This window comes from Chinchilla lanigera, unplaced genomic scaffold (genome assembly GCF_000276665.1).
Source record: "Chinchilla lanigera isolate Chin_1 unplaced genomic scaffold, ChiLan1.0 scaffold00014, whole genome shotgun sequence".
NCBI lineage: Eukaryota > Metazoa > Chordata > Mammalia > Rodentia > Chinchillidae > Chinchilla > Chinchilla lanigera.
In genome coordinates this window covers 31,383,477-31,398,198 of record NW_004955415.1, presented here as the reverse complement: position 1 = coordinate 31,398,198, position 14,722 = coordinate 31,383,477, and the positions used below count along the sequence as shown (strand labels likewise).

The window sequence follows — 14,722 nt, the reverse complement described above, 5'->3', positions numbered from 1 at the left end:
TGGGTAGCACCCGGGTAGCAGGGGCCTCATGGGATGTGAGGGACACGTGCCCGCTGAGGAGGGTGGGCAGAGCACCCCATGCCAGGGCATGGCAGGATGCAGGCTCTGTGCAGAGACTCTCATGTAGGGAAAGGCCATGGGGAAACCTTTTTCCTTCAAATTTTGCTGTTAGAATACAGGAAATTTTAACTAGTAAACAAAATACAGCGAAAACAACAGCCTGAAAAGAAGTCCAGTTGAAGGAAAGTTTCAGCACCCTGCACACTGCCCCTGATTGCCGCACGGAGGAGGGAGGTGCCCCATGCCACGTGCCAGGGAGGGAAGTGTCGCAGACAGTCCTGAGGGGCCCTGCCAGCTGCTGGAGCTGTCCCCACACAGCACTGCTCTCCAGACCCTCCCACGGAGGCTCGGGGTTAGGGTGTTGCCATGAGCCACACAGCCGGTGGCGTCCTGAGAGGGGTCGACGGGAGAGTAAGAAGAAACGATAGACACATACTAAAAGGAAAGCTGGGACCGGGTGGGACCTGACTCTCTGACGGAGAGGCAGCGACAACCCAGCACGGTCTGCCTCTTTATTTATGCACAGTAAAAAGGAGGAAAGTGCTCGATGGAGTCAAAAGTGCAAGGCCTCGGTGTTTGGCTGAGAACACTGAAAGCAAAACATGCTCAGAGTTATCTGTGCTATAGTTAACAGGGAGGAACACCAAGGCCAGACACCTGCTGGACTGGCTTTGCTCTAGTCCCAAGGAGTTTGCCAGCCTCCAGCTCAGCCTCGGCTCGGCCGCTTCCCACAGGGTGTCAGAGTTGTGCCCCTCGGGGTGTTGTCACTGAGTCACGCCCTACAGCACAGCTTTGGTGGGCCAGGAATTTGGGGGCAGCCAGGTGGGCGCCACAGGACACTATAGTCAGCCAGCAGCCAGCTGCAGAGCCTCCCCAGCCCCAGTAGAGGCTGGAGACCTGCTTTAGGGGCCACTCACATGGGACCTGGTGATGTTCACAGCGACGATGGTCTTTGTTCGCTTGTGGGCCTCTGTGGGGCCCCTGAACAAACGAACATCTTCCCAGCTCTCAGTGGCTCCCTCAAAGCAGGCAGTGGGACTGGTGCACAGGTAGCCACATGATGCAGAGCTGATCATGGAGCTGGAGGGTGTGTGGTGTTTGCAGCTCTGTCTATTTTTTTATCTGTCAAAATACCCATGACAGGCTGGGCGTGGTGGGCAGCCTACAATCCTAGCATTTGGGAGGCTGAGGCAGGAGGATCCTGCGATTTCAAACCCAGCCTGGGCTACACATAGCACATTTGAGAGCAGCCTGGACTATATACAGTGAGACCTTGTCTCGAACAAAACAAAACAAAACAAAACAAAACACTAACCCAAGCCATACATATTTTCAAAACCCCACTGGGTGGGAGGTGCTCCTCTCCGAGGTATGTCTAGCCATGGATCCCCCTCTGACAGGTTGCTTTCTACCAACAAAATCACCACCTGCTCTTTCTCAGAGGTGGTGGGTCAGCCTTGAGTCTGAGGCAATGTCAATGCCTGAGTGGGCAGCGGGGAGACAAGGTGTGAGGTGTTTGGTTGGGACGGCCTCCCTGCCTTTGTCGGGGGAGGAAACTCTGTCCAGCTGGGGTCTCTCCACCCCTGAGGCAGGGCCACAGGGCCACATCACAGCAGGGGTGAGGCTGTCTACCAAAAAGGGACAAGGGAATATGTGACTAGAGGAATGAGAGAAGTCACGTCATGACAGGAGCAGGGCCACGAGGTTGGAGACGCCTCCCAAAGCAGAGCCTCACAGACCAGGTGCCGGTTGTGACGGCCGCAGAGCCCTTGCCCTCATGCCTGAGGGGACGAGGACATGTCCAGGGAGCCCTCACCCTCGTGCTTTGCTGCTTCTAGAGCCTGGACTTCAGCCTGGACGAGAAGGTCGACCTCCTGGAGCTAACGTGGGCCCTAGACAACGAGCTCCTGACCGTCGACAGTGTCATCCAGCAGGCGGCCTTGGCCTGCTACCGCCAGGAGCTGAGCTACCACCAGTAAGAGCGGCCAAGGCCCCAGCCGGCCAAGGTCCGGGAAGCCCAGGACAGGCGGGTATTGGCTTCCCACTCCTCCCCCGTGGCCAGGCCCTGGATGAGTGCCTCATCCCAAGCTCCTGGGGGTGGGAGAGGGCTGCGTGGGACAGAGGAGGTTGCGCACAGGTCTGGGGGGCCGTGGCCCCAAGGACATTCTCTGGCTTCTGCTCCAGTTTTGAGGGCACAGAACTGAAGGGCTGATTGTCCGCTGGTGGGAAGCTCAGAGGTGTGAGTGTCAGGTCCTCGCTGTGACCATCTAGTGAGGCTCAAGAAGGACAAGGACTTACCTGGGGGCCAGGAGCACAACTTCCAAGAGCAGCCACAGGCTTGCAGGTTAGGCCAGCAAAAGAGGAAGGACGTCTTCTCAGCTGTGCAGTGACTGCTGGGCGCAGACACCTGCCTTCAGGTGGGGCTGGGCCTCGGCATGGGTGACCGTCCGGCCTCTACCCGGAGCACGGTCAGGATGGGCTGCTGATGTTCTGTGGCTGCAGAAAAGATGGCAGAGACCACAACTAAGCCCTAAGACAGCGCCGGGTCAGGACCTGGCAGAAGGCATCCGATCCCGGGCAGCTCTGCAGGCAGAACCAGAGAGGAGAAGAGGGAAGCTGGGTTTTCCTCTGTGGGCAGAGTGGTTGCCTGACAGCTGGGCAGCCAGAGGCAGGGTCACATGGCAGTTGCCCTTTGCTCCCGGGGTCACCTATGCTTGCTGATACCAGATGCTGGGCATAGGACTGTGCCCAGAGCATCAGGGTGGCTGGCTTCACCCTTCCTGCGCCTATGCCTGGATTAGACACAGGTGTCTGAGGGTTCTTGGCCCAGCTGAGACAGGAGGGCCTGCAGATGATGTCCACATGTCCGAAGCCCTCTGCAAATGTGGCTCTGGGCTTCCAGGAGCTGGGGTCCTTCCAAACACTTTCTTGGCTCCTGCCTCAGTCTTCCCATCTGTAAGGTGGGCACAGCAGCAGTGGAGCCCTGGGTGGGGCTGTAGAGGCAGTGAGCTCTGCAGCCATGGGCATGGGGTTCAGAGAGGCGGGCGGGGGCCTCCACGTGACCTGCGTCCTCACCCTGCAGGGAGCAGGCGGAGCAGCTGGTGCAGGAGCGAAACAAGGCCAGGCAGGACCTGGAGCGGGCTGAGCGGAGGAGCCTGGAGCTCGTGAGGGAGATGGATGACAGCCACACCGCGCTGGAGCAGCTCTCGGAGCGGAGGATTGAGTGCGTTCTGGGCCACGTGAGGGCGCCTCAGCATGGTGGCCCCGTGCCTGGCCAGGACGGGCCGCTCTGTAGCCTAGAGCAGGCAGGACTGGGCCCCTCCTGTTCCCAGGCCAGGCCAGACCCAGAAGGCACAGCTGGGCAGCAGCAGCGTGTTGAGCAAGTAGCGTCTTGCTCTTCGTGGCTTGGCTGAGTGGCCTGGCAACAGCTGTGTAACCTCAGAAAAGGCCGCTTGTCCTCACCCACCCAAGGTCTGCAGTCCCAAAACTGAGGTCCAATAGTGGGCCCCAGAGGTGGAGCAGGGCAGGAGCATCAGTGGGCCCCTCCCACCCCGCTCTGCCCACTTCCTCACCCGTGGGCACAGGGCAGCTGCTGCCTTGCCCCGGGTCAGCCCTGCCCCACTCTGGCGGGTTTCTGACCTGGGTAAGAACAAGACCATGGGGACCCCAGTGGTGGTGGGAGGCCGTGGAGTGGGCAGCTCCCGGAGCCCAGTGAGCCATGCTGCATTGCAGGCGCCTGGAGCAGGACTACCGAGGAAGGCTGAGTCTCCTGCGGGCAGAGGTGGAGGCGGAGCGGGAGCAGATCTGGGAGCAGGCCTGTAGGCGGAGTGCCGTGCTGGAGAAGGACCTGGGCCACCTGCGGGCCGAGGAGGCCAGCTTGCGCCACAGGCTGGGGCTGGCCACAAAGGTAGGAGGCACACTGGGCAGAAAGAAAGGCAGCGTCCTTCTTCCTCTGGCTCTGACCTATGCCCTGGGCTGGGTGTGTGTCCCGTGCCTGCGCACGCCTGCACTGGGCTGCAATAAGCCAAGGCCAGAGACGTGGAGTCCTGCGTCTGGCTCCCGCTCTTTCCACCCCCTCCTCCTAAGGTGACTTCACACCTGACCTCAGCACCTGCAGGACATGACCTCAGCCACCAACCTTGCTCTCCATGGGGCATTTGTTTTTTGCTTCTCGTTTTTTGTTTTTGTTTTTTGCGGTACTGGGGGTAGAATCCAGGATCTCTTTACACTGAGCTACATCTCCAGCCTTTTAAAATTCTTTATTTTGAGCTGGGCGTGGTGGTGCGTGCCTGTAATCCCAGCATTCAAGAGGCTGAGGCAGGAGGGTTGCTGCAAGTTTGAGGCCAGCCTGAACTACATAGTGAGACCCTGTCTCAAAAAACAAACTAAATAATTTTCTTTTATTTTGAGACAAGGTCTCACTAAATTGCCCAGGCTGGGCTGGAACCTATCACCCTCCTGCCTGGGCTTCCTAGGGTGCTAGGATTACAGGCTGCACCACCAAAGACTGTGCATTCTCAGTTTAGTCTCTGGTGTCCCGAGATGCCACCCTCCGGCCTGCTGGTGCAATTTCAAACCCATCCTTGGAGAGCGTCTCAGAAAGGCCGCCTCAGCAGCCCTTTCTTGTATGTGCACTCGTGACCTTTCTGAGTGTGGAGTGAGAAGAGAGGCAAGACAGTGAGGTGATGAGTTTGGTGGGGACCCAGGACTGGCCCCGGGAGGCTGTGGGCCACCTGCCCACTTGCCTTCCAGGGCAGAGGCCACGGCAGCCAGGCACCTGCCACCCATGCAGCCAGGTCACGCGGACACCGCCCCACCTCCCCCTGCCTTCCTGAGCCTCATCAACGCCGCCTGTCTTGTAGGAAAACAACCGCTTACAGCAGGAGATCCTGGAGGTGGTGGGAAAGCTCTCGGACTCGGAGAAGCTGGTCCTGAAACTGCAGGGTGACCTGGAGTTCGTGCTGAGGGAGAAGGCAAGGCCCTCCAAGGAGCCCTGGGTTGGGGGAGCATCGGTCATGAAGAAAGACGCATGGGTGACGAGTTCAGGGTTTCTCTGCGGAAACCCTTGGGCTGGAGGGAAAGCAGTGTGGGGCCTTGCTTCTGTACCGTGGCCCGTGCCATGGCCGCCTTCTGCTAGCCGCATGCCTGAAGGTCAGGGCCAGCGTGTGTGCTGTGCCCCAGAGACCCTTCCCAGGGTGGTGGTGAGGAGGCCCCATGTGCCTGTCCTGCGGGAAAGGGGACACTTGGAGGCCAGGGGAGGACGCTGGAGGCTGTGCCCATCCCCACCAGCTGCTGGGAGAAAGCCCTGTTCTCAGCCAGGGCTGGGTACCTGCCCTCCGCGCCACAGCCTGGCCTCCCTTCCGTGTGCTCGTGTGTTCGAGGCCTCTGCCTGCTAGTGTGCCCATCTTCTGACTTCCAGCTGGAGCCACAGGGCATGGAGCTCAGGGCCCAGGAGGAGCGGTTTGCAGCTGTCTTGAAGGAATACGAGCTCAAGTGCCGGGTAAGTGGCCCGAGCATCCCGGGGCCCCTGGCCTGCCCCAGGGACAGGCCTGGCACACCCCAGGGACAGGCCTGGCACACACTGCCTCCCTCTCCCTCCTGGGTGAGTGGGCTGGGGTGTTCCAGCAGGGTGGTCCAGCGAGGGCGGCAGGAGGATTTGTTCCGGCCAATGCCGCTGCCCGAGGCTGTGCCCAGCTCCAGAGGGGCTGCCGAGTAGAGCAGTGTGAGGGTTCCTGGCTCTGCACCCGGGATTAGTCCTCATAACGACATTTGAGTACAGGAGGAAAACTAAACAAGCAAAACAGAGTTGAGTCGGCCTGATTATTAACAACACAGAAAAATTCTTTGATTGATAAGTAATGTATCACACAGTCCTTATTAGTCATTCATGGTTAGGAGTTAATGTAACAAAAGTTAATTTATATAAAACTCATAAGAAACCTTTTTTGCAAATTGTGTATGTGTGATTAAAGATAAGCGCCAAGCTGGGTGTGGCAGTGCACACCTGTAATCCCAGCACTTGGGAGGCTGAGGCAGGAGGATCACTGTGAGTTCAAGGCCCTCCTGGGCTACACAGTGAGCTGAAGGCCAGCCTGAACTGCATAGTGAAACCCAGTCTCAAAAAGACTAAATAAATAAATAAATAAAGATGAGCACCATAAAAAACCTTCACCCTCAAAGCTGTGCATGGTGGTGCGCCACCTGTAGTCCCAGCTACACGGGAAACTGAGGCGGGACCATCACTTGAACCCAGGAATTGGAGGCCGACTTTGGCAGTATAGTGAGAACCCATGTCAAAAAATAAAGCTCCACCTTGGCCCACCTGCCCCTCCAACATCCTTGGCATTAAGAAGGTTGTGTCCACAGAAGCTAGCATACAGAAACTAGAAAGAACCACATGCCCAACATCTGGGACTGGCGAAAGTTGTCGTGCTAGTGACTTAGTAGAATCCTGCATAGCCTTGATCAAAATGTGGAATGTTTGTAGACATGAAATCCTACAGAGGCAACGTTGCCAAGTGACCAAGGAGAAGTAAACACAGCCTCAGATCAGAGCCACTGAAAACCCCAGACCGGGGCTGAAGGTGTAGCTCATCGGGAGAGTCCATACTTAACAAGCGTGAGGCCCTCCGTTCAATCTCCAGCACCAAAAATCAGACAAAACCAAAGAAACTCCTTATAAGAAACCCCACTGCCAAAAATAAGAAAAATTTAAGGTCAGTAGAGGTTGCTGGTCACTCATGTATTTTTACTGCAGATTTGCTGTAGTGATAATTATGAGTGACATTTCCAAGCCGACCGCCCAGTCGCTCCCTGTCTGAGATGTGCTTAGGGGTCTGTGGTGTTTGGTGTCAGTGTAAGGTGAAGGCTTTCTACTGTAAGTTGCCCTCCAGATTTTACCCCAAGTCACCTCATGCTGAAAATCCAGTTATTTCTGGGGACGTATCATGGTCACTGGTAAGGGTACTACTAATAGCTATCAGGTAATTTCGTAGGATTTGAAAATTGAGCAGATATTGTGGACAGAACACCATCCTCAAAGCTGATTGTTCATCCACAGGGTGCCCTGTGGGCAGGGATGCAGACAAAGCCTTCTTTAGTGATTTCCCGCCAGCTTTTGTTCCTGCTACACTTGCCGTGGCAGAGTGTGGGATGCAGGTGACCCTCACCTGTGCCTGCCAGCTCCAAACCTGGCCCTGGGTGTCCCGTCCTTTCCCTGTGCACTGCTCCTGCCTTGTGAGATCCCAGCTGGCCTGTGTGTCACCCTCCCTGTGGGCTCACCTGGCAAGTTCGGGGGTGAGCTGAGCCCAGGGTGGCAGTGGGGGCCTGGTTACAGGCTGGTGTCTCCTTCCCGTGAACTTGCCGGGAAGACTCAGAACCTAGACCTGTGTAGATTCTCAAACAGATGGCAGCCCTTCAACCTGACTCTGCTATTCTTTCACTTTTGACTCTTGAAATTTTATTTTTTAGACACCAACAGAAATATTTTACATTTTGGTGCAAACCTATTTATTTTAGAAACTTCCTCTTTCCATATTTTGGCAATATTTTTGGTTGTTTCCAACTAATATTTAGACCATTTTTAAAACCTCTGTACTGGCTGTGATGGCACATACCTATAATCCCAGCACTCGGGAGGCTGAGGCAGGAGGATCGCTGTGAGTTCAAGACCAGCCTGCGCTACAAAGTAAGCTCAAGGCCAGCCTGAACTGCATAGCAAGAGCTTGTCTCAAAAAGACAAATAATAATAGTAATAATAATAACAATAAAATAAAGTAAAAGTAATTTCAAACTTAAACCTACGCACATAAAAATAGTACAGTGAGCACCTGCACACCTGACACTCAGGCTCCCCACTTCCCGCATTGCACACCTGGGCGATGTGTGTGCACGCAGCCATTTCTTCCTTCAACCCTGCAGGGTGCACTTTCTGGAGGAGGCTCCTGACCCGCTGCAGTGCTGGGGAGGGGTCTCACACAGCTCAGTAGATTGTTAAATGTTGGGGAATTTTGTCAGTGCTTGTTAAAACTTTGGTAGCTTTAAATTGGCTATGGTGAACGAATTCGCACCATAGAAATTTGCAAAAGCTACAGAGTGGGGCACTGTTTCCAGGAGAAGAGCCCCCGGCCCCCTGCTGAACTCGGAGGACGGAGCCCCGTGGAGCACGTCCACCTGCTGCCCTCCTGGGGCATCTTCTGTCCAAGACAGGAGAAGCCCAGAACCTGGTAGCCTTCAGCTATCCTGCCCCTCTGGAACATTCCCACAGCCTGCCGTTGTCTTTTAGGACATTGTTTATTTTGACCACTACAGACCCTCCTCCACCTCCCTGCTTTTTCGTAGAAACTTTATCATTTTGTGGGTTTGGTTTTTCGTTTGTTTGTTTGTTTACGTTTTCCTATTTGTTTTTCCAGCTAAGCATTGAATCTAGGGCCTTCAAACTGATTATGTATTTATTTTTATTTTTATTTGTTTACTTTTTTTGAGACAGAGTCTTGCTGAGTTGCCCATGCTGAGCACAAACTTGCGATTCTCCTGCCTCAGCTTTCCAGAGTGCTGGGATTACAGGCGCGTGCTACCACACCCACCTTTAAAATTGTGTGATTGACATATAGTTGAATATCCTTACGGCCGCAGTGTGATAATTCAGTACATGCTTACAGTGTGGCAAGATCAAATCAGGGTAATTAGCACGTGTGATCCCTCAAATACTTACCACTTCTTTGTCCTCTCTCTGGTTATTTCCTGATACCTATGGTGAACTGCTGTAAGTGGTGGTCACTGGTGATTGCTTTCATTTCAGCAGAGGCCGGGCCTCTTCTGCTGGCCACTGGGAGGGCAAGCTGTGTCCAGCAGCCCTCATCCGTGTTGTTGATGGCCTGGTTGAGGTGTTACCGGTTTCTACAATGTGTAATGATTGTGAGTTTTTTTTTGTGTGTGTGTGTGTGTGTTTTTTTCCGGTACCTGGAATCGAACTCACGACCTTGCGCTTGCCAGTCAGGCGCTGTGACGCTGAGCTAAATCCCCAGCCCCAATGATTGTGTTTTTCTCCTTGCACTGATGAGCAGTTAGTAGGGGGAAGGTTTTTGGGCATGTAAGTCTCCTGCTCATCCATAAAATCTTAGCGTCCTTGGTGATTCTTGCGCAGTTTGGTCTTTACCATGGTGGTTGGAAAATGCTGGTTTTTTCAGTGCCGCTGCCCCATCTGTAGTACTGTTCACCTTCAGCTGTCGCTAGAAAAGTCCTGTCTATCACTGGAGTGGACCCATGAATTCCCATGTCCCCCCAAAAGGTTTGAAGTTTATTTGGGTGCTTAGTGATTTTGGTGCCCGGATTGTGAAGGCTTTGGCAGTGAGTGTGTCCCAGCTGAGTGCTGGGTCCTGGGACATTCTTGTCACTCGCTGCTCTCTCTGAGCAGATGGCTCCAGCCTTCCTGTCACAGAGTGCCCCGGGCCTGTCCTGCACTTGTCTGGAATCCGCTTTCTCCAGGGGGCATGGTTCCTTCCACGGAGAAAGGTCTCAGGGACCAAGTGCAGAGGCTTGACCAGGCTTCACTGCTTCTGTGTCGCAGTCACCCTTCACGGTCTGCAGCTCCAGAAGTGGTCACTTTGTGCCTTTTCTGTGTGTCACCAACCTTCCAGGATCACTGGATCCTAAACAAAGCACCTGTCGTTCAGATGTGGGTGTTTTCCATATCTCCCTCTGTCCACTCCATCTGTGTTCACACGACACAGGGCACAAAAAAGTCAACAGTGACCGTGCTGCTTAGCTGTGACACCGTGGTCACCTGCAAGCCCAGTGTCACCACCTGCTTATCCCACAGTGGATGCTCCCCGGGGACAGAGCTGTACCAAGCCAACTGGTGGCTGTAGCGCTGGAGAAAGTGTCTGCTCTGCCCCCAGGACCTGCAGGACCAGAATGACGAGCTGCAGGCCAAGCTGGAGAGCCTGCGGGCTCGGCCACCCGGGAGTCGGAGTTGGCAGTGCCCTGCTGGGGAGCCTGGATGCCGCCCGGCAGGTAGGATGTGAGGCGAGGATGGGCTCGCAGGGGTGGCCCAAGACTGAGCGTTCACCCAGCGGGGGACCAGGACGGTAGAGGAAAGGGAGGTTTGCAGGAGCAGGTCCTGGTGACATTGGGGGATGCGTCTACCTGCAGTGGTCTCCAGGGAGGGTCAGTGCCCACCAGGGACATGAAGATGGTTACCTAGGGAGGCGGCTGCAGTGGGCAGGGGGCAGGGACTGTCCTGCATTCCCCGAGGGAGACCCCTGCCTGTGTGTAGAGTCCACACCTCTCAGCTGAGGGGTCAGGACAGTGCTAAGGGCCGTGGTGCAGTGTCCCTGGCACCTCTGGAGACTTGGGGTTTGCCATGGTCCCCTTGCAGGATAGATGGCCTGGCTATCCCGGCCTTCCTGCAGGCAGTGCAGCACGGTCACTGCAGGACACACGCCCTGGCCCCCGGTCATGGCATCCCTGTGCTCCCCCAGTAACTGAGAGCAGTTGGGGTTCCCGCATTGCTCTGAAGCTGCTTATGTAATAAAACAAAAGGCAAGTGTGCCCAGAAGGACCAAGATGGGACCCAAGGGACATAGCGGGGTCCGTGCATGGAGGGCCCTAAACCAACTCCCTCCTGCCTCCAACTCCCTGGGAAACTGAGGAAGAAGCAAGGATATCCTGTTGCCACCCAAGGAGGACAGTGCTGGTACCCATGACCTGCAGCCATTAGCACAGCCTGGCCATGGGGGCGGGTGACGGTGGCTCCTTCATCCCACATGGCCTTGGCAAGAGCCCAGGGTTGGGTGCAGAGACTCCCCAGCTCTGCCAGTCAAGTTCAGGCCTGCCAGTGCCCCCACCAGGGTTAGAGTGACAGCGCCACCCATGGAAACCACATCATTGTGTGGTATTAAAATAATGCAGGACACCCAAAAAATACAGACTCAACAGCGGGGTTCTGTAAGCATGAGTGGAGAGCGCCCGTAGGCTGCTGAGCATGGCCGCTCTGCCCTGTCCACCCATTTCCTCTGCACCTAGCACCACTGGGAGCGCAACTTCCCACACCCTGCATACAGATTGGTGCCTCATCATCAGGCAACGAGGGCACTGACTGCAGGGCCTGGCAGGGTCCCTAGTGTCCTCGGCACGACGGAAGCACAGTGTCCTCTTGTTTGCAGGCATGCTCTCAGACAACTCCAGTCCAGTGAGTCTAGAAATGGAGATTATGGTGGAGCGGATGCGGGAGCGCTGCCAGGAGCTCAGGACCCAGCTGGAGGCCAAGGTCAGGGTCCACCACCAGGGCTGCACACCAGGCCCCTCGCTTGGGAAAGAGGAAAGGAGTGATGGTCATGGGTAGGGTGCGGGTCGAGGCCAGGGTAACCTGTGCCGGAGGTCCGCCCTGCTCGTCCGCTGTAGGGAATCACGATGACCACTTTGTCTGGAGCCTAAGTGCCTTGGTGGGGACTTCAGCTTTGTGGCCAGGACCTCCGAGACCAATGTGTCTCCTGCTCAGTTGCTGGACTCCTGAGGGGCCGGGGGGAGCCATCCATGGCTTGCTGTCTGTCTGCCTCCTTGGCAAACTTGCCGTGCTGCCTCTGTCCCGCAGGTGGGCCGACAGGAACCCCATGGTCTTGCGTGCCTGTGCCTGGATCCCCTGCTCCCACCTCTCCCCCCATCAGCCCATTGGATCAGCGAAGGCGCTGAGCCTCATAGCTGTCACTTGCTCTGCCCTCCTCTTTCCACCTGGCCTTCCGGCCCTACCGAGGGGTCATCATGAAGTCACATTGGGACCCCAGAGCATTGCTGTCAGACGTGTGACTGCCTGTCCTGCAGACGCTGGGCTTGGACATCCAGCAGACGCCGCTCGTTTCTGCGTTGTCTTGCCAGGTGGTCCCTTTCAGAACCTCCGGTTTAGCACCGCTCTCATTTCTCTTTAGGTGAATTCCTACGAGGGGGAAATTGAGGCCATGAAGAACAGTTTTGAAAAGGAGAGGATGGAGCTGCAGCAGGCACGGCAGCGGGAGGTCGCAGTGCTGGAGGCCCAGAGAGCAGACCTGGAGGCGCTGTGTGCCAAGTCGCAGGAGGTCATCCTGGGCCTGCGGGAGCAGCTGTGGGACGCGGCAGGCAGATCTGAGTCCTCCGGGGCCGGGCTGACCTCCTGCTGCGCACAGGCGCTCTGTGACCTGGCCCAGTGGCTGGACCAGCACACGCGGCGGCAGCACCAGGGCGAGCTGCAGCAGATCAGGTCTGCGCACAGCTTGGGTGGACCAGGGTTTCCTGCTGGGAATGCACAGCAGCACCTGCTGCCGGGCAGGGAGGAGGGTAAAGGAGGCACCTGTTGCCTCCTAGAGTTGTGGCACTGAGTCAGAAATGTGTGTGAAACAGCACAAGTAACAGCAGCTTGCTGAGACACATTTAATCTCTGCCTTGCCAGGCTAGTGGCCCGGCCACCTTCATTTACTACATTCGGTTTCCAGGATGTGGCGGGTGTGGACAGGGAGACAAGAACAAGCCAGAAGCCCAAAAAGGGGAAAGACGGTTAACTGGGCTTAGTGAGGTTCCTGAAAAGCCTCAAAAAAAGGCTTATTTGGAAAACTAGACTATTTTTGTTTGTTTGTTTTTTCATTTTTTGAGACAGGGTCTTGTTACGCAGTTTAGGCTGGTCTTGAACTCACTGTATAGCCCAGGCTGGCATTGAACTCACAACGATCTTCCTGCCTCAGCCTCCCAAGGGCTGGGATTATAGGCGTGCACCACCACGCCCAGCTCGCCCAGGCTGGCCTTAAACTTGTGGCAATCCACCTGCCTCACCCTTCCAAGTGCTGGGATTACAAATGTGCACCACGACGTCTAGTTCAGAGTGTGTTCTTGTGTGTTAGAGCTATTGGAAAATGCCACCTGCCTCATCCCTGAGGCGGACCTAAAGGAGGTATGGGGCTATTTAGGGGACACATTGCTGGCCCAGGGACCAGGACCTCCCCTGACTGGGACTGGGGACCCAAAATACCTTCCTGGGTGGCCGTGGCCCTGATTGGGATGAGGGTGACACTCTCCTTGGTCGGGGAGTTGGGGTGGCATGAGTGCATGGGACCCGCCCCAAGGACGCAGGCCATGGGAGCTATGGCACTGACCGTCAACCCCCTGGACCTAGAGGAGATGTAATCTTTTAGTTTTGTGCTTGTCCTGATCTCTTTTCACTTAAAACCGGAGCAGATGGAAGGGACTCAGCCTGCATCTTTGTAGGCCCCTGCAGTAGCCAAGGGACAGGCCTGGAGGGCAAGGCAGGCCCATGCTGGCCGCTGTGGGCCTCAAGGCCAGCATCCTGCTCTGGACTATGGGGCAGCACTTTAATTCTGTGATACTGTGATCCCTGTACATTTAAGCCATCACTGTGGCATGTGGCTTCCAAGCTGCTTCTTCATGGAGAACCTAACCCGAGGGCCAGATCCCATGGGACTCTGAGGAGGATCCCAGAGTGGACAGAGGCCTTGGGCTCAGGGACATGAAGTTAGGTGCAGCCGGGCAGCTGGGAGATAGTCATCAGGCAGGAGAGTGAAAGCCGGGCAGCGGGGAGTGAGGTGTGTGACCCATGGTTTCTCCCCAGGCGGGAGGCTGCAGAGGAGCTGAGCTGGATGCTGTCCCAGCTGGAGGCCCAGCACGACGTACGCTGCAAGAGCCTGGCACTGCGGCACCAGCACGAGAGGGATTGGCTGCAGCAGGCGCACCTGCGGTGGGAGGAGGACGTGTTTGCGCGCTGCCAGGAACAGCAGCAGAAGCTGCAGGCAGCCCTGGGCAAGGAGCAGGCGCAGATGTGCAGGTCTTTTGCCCTGGAGAGGAAGAGACTAGAGCGTGCTCACCGCGAGCAGGTGGGGGGCCTGGTCCGGGAGGCAGAGGCGCTGCGGGCTCTGCTGCAAGGTGGCACCACAGTGACCATAGGCAGGGAGCAGAAGGGGGCACCCGGCCCCTCGTCCCCGTGCCCAGGCATCCATGGAGGAACAGGGGAGCTGGCGGGAGACCGGCCTGGCCAGCCCTGCTGTGTGGATGCCGTGTCCAGAGGGCCCCCGGAGAGGCTTGATCACGGACAGAGCAGCTGGGTCCTGCTGGATGCAAAGGAGGCGACTTCTGTCCCCTGCGAGGAGGGGTCACACGTGCAACCCCCTGGGCAGAGCAAAGGGGCCAACCCCAACGAGCCAGCACCTTCTGCCAGAGCCGTAGTGAGCCCAAGGCAGCCTGATGTCCAGGAGCTGCCCTCATGGGGCACAGAGGGAGATGGGGCCCTGCAGACCTGGCTCCAGCACCACCCAGGGCCCCTGCCGCCCCACCCTGAGCTCCCAAACCCAGCAGGGGAAACTGAGGCAGAGATGGAGAGAGAGAAGAATGACATGAAAACCAAACTTCTGCAGCTGGAAGATGTCGTCCGGGCTCTCGAGAGAGAAGCAGATTCAAAAGAGAATGACAGGTGTGTCTCTTTCTTTTCTTTCTTTCTTTCTTTCTTTCTTTCTTTCTTTCTTTCTTTCTTTCTTTCTTTCTTTCTTTCTTTCTTCATTTCTTTCAGTACTGTGGATTGAACCCAGGGGCTTCACACTGAGCTGTATCCCATGACCTTTTAAATTAATTTTTTGAGAGTGTCTTGCAAGGTCACTTAAGTTGCCAGGTCTGGGCTCAAATTTGCAGC

General features: G+C 56.2%; 1 protein-coding gene across 5 annotated transcripts in view; it reads left to right on the top strand.

Annotated features, from left to right (window-relative positions):
- Ninl (ninein-like) overlaps nt 1-14,722 on the top strand; it is a 70,507-nt gene that overhangs the window by 42,785 nt on the left and 13,000 nt on the right. For all 5 annotated transcript variants that reach the window (XM_005380997.2, XM_005381000.2, XM_005380999.2 and 2 more), the window contains exons 9-17: nt 1,899-2,035; nt 3,143-3,283; nt 3,793-3,967; nt 4,923-5,033; nt 5,480-5,560; nt 9,960-10,074; nt 11,226-11,329; nt 11,985-12,292; nt 13,652-14,506. In XM_005380997.2, the coding sequence (XP_005381054.1) occupies nt 1,899-2,035; nt 3,143-3,283; nt 3,793-3,967; nt 4,923-5,033; nt 5,480-5,560; nt 9,960-10,074; nt 11,226-11,329; nt 11,985-12,292; nt 13,652-14,506 (2,027 nt within the window). The remainder of the gene's footprint in view (nt 1-1,898; nt 2,036-3,142; nt 3,284-3,792; nt 3,968-4,922; nt 5,034-5,479; nt 5,561-9,959; nt 10,075-11,225; nt 11,330-11,984; nt 12,293-13,651; nt 14,507-14,722) is intronic.